Source organism: Mus caroli, unplaced genomic scaffold (genome assembly GCF_978045245.1).
Source record: "Mus caroli unplaced genomic scaffold, Mus_caroli_1 scaffold_10, whole genome shotgun sequence".
In the NCBI taxonomy this organism is placed as follows: domain Eukaryota; kingdom Metazoa; phylum Chordata; class Mammalia; order Rodentia; family Muridae; genus Mus; species Mus caroli.
The window spans coordinates 46045083-46050910 of NW_028227265.1; the positions used below are offsets into that span (position 1 = coordinate 46045083).

General features: G+C 53.8%; 1 protein-coding gene across 1 annotated transcript; it reads right to left on the reverse strand.

Moving 5' to 3' along the window:
• Positions 1-71: 71 nt before the first annotated feature.
• Ndufb7 (NADH:ubiquinone oxidoreductase subunit B7) lies at positions 72-5039 on the reverse strand. Its single transcript, XM_021170601.3, has 3 exons — positions 4833-5039; positions 756-924; positions 72-262 (listed from the first exon to the last, which is right to left on the reverse strand). Exons 1-3 carry the CDS (start codon positions 4942-4944, stop codon positions 130-132), a joined length of 414 nt encoding a protein of 137 aa, XP_021026260.2. The 5' UTR covers positions 4945-5039; the 3' UTR covers positions 72-129.
• Positions 5040-5828: the final 789 nt, after the last annotated feature.

A 5828-nucleotide genomic window follows, 5' to 3' on the forward strand; every position in this document is an offset into this window, starting at 1 on the left:
CTGACTGTGTGTTCTTTAGGGGTACAGGGACCACACCATTCCTTCCCATCCTTGAAGTAGCACAGATGAAGTTTAGGCAGGTGACCCAAAGCTTTTATTTCACTAGTTCCACAGGCTGATGGGTAATCCCTACAGGGCCACCTCAGGGCCCACCTCTCCTTCTCCCTGGCCTTGGGCTACCCGTGCTTCCTTCAGTGCCCTCCGCTTCTTCCTTTGGAGCAGTCGCCGCTCACGTTCAAACTCCTTCATGCGTTTCACATAACTGTGGGCAGAACACAGAGGGTCTCAGTGCCATAGGTTCTGTCTTGAGTTCATTCCAGCCACCAGGAAGCCCTTGCTAGGGGTGAGGCCTCCCCCAGGAATTCTGACTTGGCCCCTGTCCTAGGTGGCTCCAGCCTCTTCCCATGCTCATGTGGGTGGCCGTGGTGTGGATGGCTGTGGTGTGGATAGCCGCGGTGTGGATGGCTGTGGTGCAGTGTGGGTGGCCGTGGTGTGGATGGCTGTGGTGCAGTGTGGGTGGCCGTGGTGTGGATGGCTGTGGTGCAGTGTGGGTGGCTGTGGTGTGGAGAGCTGTGGTGTGGGTGGCTGAGGTGTGGATAGCTGAGTTGTGGTGTAGATAGCTGTGGAGTAGGTGGCCGTGGTGTGGATGGCTGTGGTGCAGTGTGGGTGGCCGTGGTGTGGATGGCTGCAGTGTGGGTGGCCATGGTGTGGATGGCTGCCGTGCGGGTGGGGTTGGGGGGGCGGGGCGGGCTCACTCCAGGTGCTCGCAGTAGTCCCAGTCGTGCTGCTCGTGCTTGCAGGCCAGGAAGTTGGGGAAGCTGTCTCGCTTGCACTTCAGCAGCCGGATGAGGTAGTGGGCACAGTAGTCACGTTGCTGCAGTGTCAGCTGAGCATCCATCATCTCTTGTTGTGTGGCCACCATCACTGTGGGGAGTGGTGAGGCTCAGCCCTGCAGCCAGCCCCACCTCCACAGACCCCCAGTGTGCACATGGCACAAACAGAAGCCAGACACAGAGTATGGCTTAGCAGAACCCATTTGGATTATGGCTGCACCCTGACAGGAAGGGTGACTCCTTGTCCCCTATGTCCTAAACAGCAATAAAGAACTCTGATGTCCCTTCATCTAGAGATGCTGTCTTCCAGAGAGCTCAGCTCACCTTCCCCAGCCCCTAAGCCAAATGGAACCTGAATTTCAGCTTTTCAGTGGGTACTGGGGCCTCTCAGCCTTTGTTCCCCCCCTGGAAGATGCCAGTCCCAGCACAGAAGGTGTTGGGCTGTCAACTAAGGCAACAGAGCTGTGGGAACAGGAAGCATCTTTGGAGCATCATTGGGGGATCAGCCGGTGTGACCAGCCGGTGTGATCAGCCGGTGTGGCCAGCGCAGCACGTGCTTACACAAACCAAGGTCCCTCACTAGCTTATCGGACTTTGTAGCATTCCCTGTATGGAGTCTGATGTTGACAAAAGGCCACCACGTAGCATGTGTGTGTTAAGTAAGCCTCGGGTAGATGAGCTATCATTGGCAAACCTGACCCTTCAGGAGTGTTTAGTAATAGAAACTCGCCAGCCTTGTCCCCACTATGGCCCTCAACCACATACCTGCTTTGCTGGGTCTGTAGGCCTATCTCCTCTCCACCTGGCCCTCAGTACTATTTCATTGCACTAAAACATACTCTATTAGAGGTGGTGGTGGTGGTATACACCTTTGATCTTAGCACTTGGAAGGCAGAGGCAGGCAGATCTCCAAGTTCAAGGCCAGCCTGATCTAAAGGACAGCAAGGACTACACAGAAACCCTGTCTTGAAAACCAAACCAAACAAGTTGGCTAGAGAGCTGGCTCAGCAAATATTGTTCCTGTAGAAAATGGGGGGTGGAGGGTGGGCAGCTCTCACCACTGCTGATAACTCCAGCTCCAGGGATCCACTGCCCTCTCTGCCCTTATCTGGCACCTGAACCCTTATGTCCAAATGTCTATTCAGACCATTAAAAACAAAAAGAACCTTAAAAAAATACACAGAAACTGGTTGGAGTTAAGTCTGTGGTAGCTTGTGTGAGGCCTTGGGAAAACCTTAGCCCTGCACAGCCACTGCATGCTCCAATCATCTGCTGGCCTTCCTCTGGGGTGGGGTGGGGGGTCCAATCATCTGCTGGCCTTCCTCTGAGGGCTGTTGTCTCCCATTATGCTTCCAGCTACCGTCCTTTCTCACATGGCCTCAGGTCCTTGTCCCCTTTTTGGGGCTTCTCACCTGGTGCCCAGACATGCCTCAGCAGGGTTGCATGTCACCCAGATGGGCTTTCTCTGCCTTCTGTGCTGCTCTCTGGAGCTCCCGAGCCCAGCAGCAGCCACCTGTTTCTTTACAGCTTTGACCGCACTTCTGACTGTTGATGCCACAGTAGGCTGATGAGGCCAACCTGGTCCCTCCACTCTGCACCTCTGTACTCCAGGCCCAGGGCTCAACTCACAGGCAGGCTCTTGCCAGAGCTACTCACCCTGGAGCTTGGGTTAGCAACTCAAGCTCTGGCCTCTCATTTCCAGTTCACAAGAGGCCAGCAGCAAGCCTTCAGCACACTGCTGCCTGCTAAGCTGCTGGAATGTAGGAGGGAACCAGGCAAATAGATGGTCTCCCTCTTCAGAGGGACACAAAGTAGGCCGAACACACTGTCATTGAATGGCTGGCAGCTTTACTGACTGCAGAGGGCAAACCAAACCCAACCAAAACCAGGGTTAGGAAGTGCTGGAAAATGGGCCATGAGGCAAGGGGCGAGTTGGGCAGATGCCTGGGGCAAGAACATTTCAGGCAGAAGGGGGCCAAAGCCTTGAGGCAGCAGGCACCTTTCCTGCTTCCTGGGTTTTGACCTAAGCTCAGGGAAAGGTAGAGCTGTCCTTGACAGTGACTGGGAAGGTGAGCACGGTAGGCTTAAGGGGAGGACAGAGCTGAGACTCAAAGAGTGTAAGACAGACATTGAAGACAGAGGGGTACAGCCAGCAATCTCAGCACTCAGGAGCCTGAGGTAAGAGTTTTGAGACTAGCCTGTGCTACACAGCAAGATCCTATCTCAAAAGAAAAATAAAACCCAGGCTGGGCTTGTTGGCTTACTCCTGTGATCTCAGCACTCAGAGGCTGGCCAGCCTGTGCTACAGAGTGAAACCCTATCTTAAAAATTAAGGTGTCAGTGGAAGGGGGTGGTGGCTCCTGGGGGAGGGAAGGGGATGTGATTTCAGGAGGACACTGAAGACTTCTGGCTGTCAATGCACACGAGTGCTCACATACACTTGCACCACTAATAAAGCCCTAAAACAAAAGTCAGCAATGTCATTCATAAGTTCAAGGTTAAGGCTCCCCCTGGAGATCAACTGGACAGCACTGGTGTACACCACGCAGTTGTAAGCTGCCTCCAGGGCAGAACAAAGGAGGCAGCAGCTTCAAGGCAGTCAAGGGAGCCGAGGAACAATCGGTGAGTGCACAGGGAAGTGGAGGTGAGCAAGGTAGAGGTGAGGAATGACAGGTGGAGCAGGGGCTGGCTGGGAGCCTTGAGAGGAGCCCTTCAGTAACAGGATTTTTATACTTAGGTTTTGAGACAGGATAGCTACCCATCCCAGGAACTCATGATGTTCCTGTGGGGGTGTTTCAAAACCACAGACAGGAGCCTGATGAGAGGTTCTGGAGCAGGCTCCTTTCATTGTAGAGGGTGGATGGAGGATATAAAGGTGTGTGTGGGCGGGGTGGGGGGGTGGAGGGGTTCACCTGGAATGGGGATTCCGCCAGGCTAGGGACAAGCCATTTGGAAGGAGCTTGGGGATGCATGGGTGTGGGAGCAGAAACTACTCTTGCTTTCTCACAAGAGCTTGCCTAAGATGAAGAGGCAGTGAAGAACTACAGAAGCAACATGTAGGCTATAGCATCCCTGAGCACGCTGAGCCTGTGAGCTCTGTGCTCCTGAGGCCAAAGGGAAAGGACTGTGAGTTAGAGACTAGTTCTGACTCAAAAATAAGAAGGGGGTCCAGTGAGGAAGCAACTTGGAGACCAGGTCAGCAGGGCCAGCTGAATTTTTATCAGGGTTTTGGTTTAGCCAAGCAAGAGAGGCGGCCAGGGAATGCCGTATTTTCAAAATGACTATGGACAAAGCAGGGTGTCAGGTGGATAAATGTTCTGCAGATTCAGTACCGACTGAGCCATCTTCTAGTCAACACTATAACCTTTTGGTAAGGCAAGTCATTTGTGTCTTTCCCCTGCTTACAAGTGGGGCTCTGTCCCTCCCTGGTACCAGCTTCATCAATCTCATATACACCTCTTTTAGCCTGTGCTTCTACACTCTTAAGTTTGCTTCCCAGATCTTCCTGGACACGCTGCTTTGTCCAGGGGGCTCCCTGAAAACAGCGCCAGTGGCTCTCTGCTATCCTGGGGCATCCCAAGTGCCAAACTAGGACTTTGTCCAGAGCTGTCACTCTGATTTTCCTACACAGGAAGAATGAGAACCGTGCGAGTACACACAGGCCTTGGGTTCCTCCCCCAGCACCATCACACTAGACAGGACAAGGAGCATGATCGCTCCATCCCCCAACCTTGTATTATTATTGTACGTAACCAAATACTAGTGACAATGTATGGAGATGCAAAGAACATGTTCTAGGCTCCGCGCTGTGCCCAGGACGAAGTGCACCGGGGCAGTTTCATCTTCCCGTCCTCTGCTGTCTCGTCCCAGTCTTGTGCTTTAGCCATCCCCGCACAGCCTCCACACTCAAGGAGGTCGGGCGCCCTCCCGACCCGACCCTCTGCAAGCAGGCAGCTGAGTTCCGCAGGATCTGCGGTCGCGCCTGCGCACTGAGCTCACCTCGCTCCTTGCGATCCGGAAAGCCGAGGTCCGGCGGGAAGCTGGGTATCTTCTCGGGGTCAGGCTCCACCGAGGCATCCCACAGATAGCGCCGGGTCAGGTGTGCCCCCATGGCTACTCTGCCTTACCCTTCTTTAGTAGCCGGGGTCACCTCGCTCCCACCTGGAAGCACTGCCCCTTCAGTGTCTTCCGGGTCATCTAGGCTGCGGCAGGGGTCATAGAGATGAATGGTGGAACGCTTCCTGGCCCGCTGACACCCCCTGGCGGTGTGGAGGAAACAGAGCGGGTGCGGCGAACGCCAGTTGGCTAGAAGGCCAGGCTGGCCAGGGAGTTGCAGGGAGGAGTGGGAGGTGTGGAAGTGGGGAGGTGGGAGGTGGCGGCGTCCCCTGTGCTCTGCCCAGTGCTAGGATTATAAATGTGTGCCACCAAGCCTGCTGTATACATGTGTATACATGGGTACTGTGGACACCCTGGTTCACAGACCATCTTCCGCGTTCCTCTTCCTCCTCCTTTTTTTTTCTTAAATTAAGTAATTTTTTTTTTCCCCTGGTGTTGGGATAGACCCCCAGGCCTAGCATATGGTAGATAAGTGCTCTCCCACGGATATGCACTACCACTTCCAACACTCGAACTTCCAAACACTTTCCCTAGGTTTGTCGGTGCACATACGTAGGTGTGCTTATGGGTGCATTTGGTGGTCAGAGGTCAATTTCTGGGGTCATTACTCTGGCACTGTCCATCTTGTTTGAGACACTGTCTCCCACTGGCTTTGAACTCTTCAAGTAGGTGAGGCTGGCTGTCCAGAAGGCCTGAGAGATTTAACTGGGCTCCCTGTCTGTGGTTCTGGAATTACAAGCATGTGCCCCACACCAGGAGTTTTCTTACATGGGGTTTGGGGACTGAATTTAGTTCTTTATGTTGGTAAAGCAATCACAGTAATGACTGAGCTCTCCTCCCAGTCGTTGTTCTTCTAAAATGAATACTTTGTGATCCTGG

What these genes read in the sequence shown, in the direction of transcription:
- Ndufb7 (XM_021170601.3), bottom strand. Translation starts at nt 4,944, where the DNA reads ATGGGGGCACACCTGACCCGGCGCTATCTGTGGGATGCCTCGGTGGAG. An exon ending in TCCGGATCGCAAGGAGCGAG is followed by an intron (nt 925 to 4,832) that starts GTGAGCTCAGTG and finishes CACTCCCCACAG; the next exon opens with TGATGGTGGCCACACAACAA. An exon ending in GACTACTGCGAGCACCTGGA is followed by an intron (nt 263 to 755) that starts GTGAGCCCGCCC and finishes TTCTGCCCACAG; the next exon opens with TTATGTGAAACGCATGAAGG.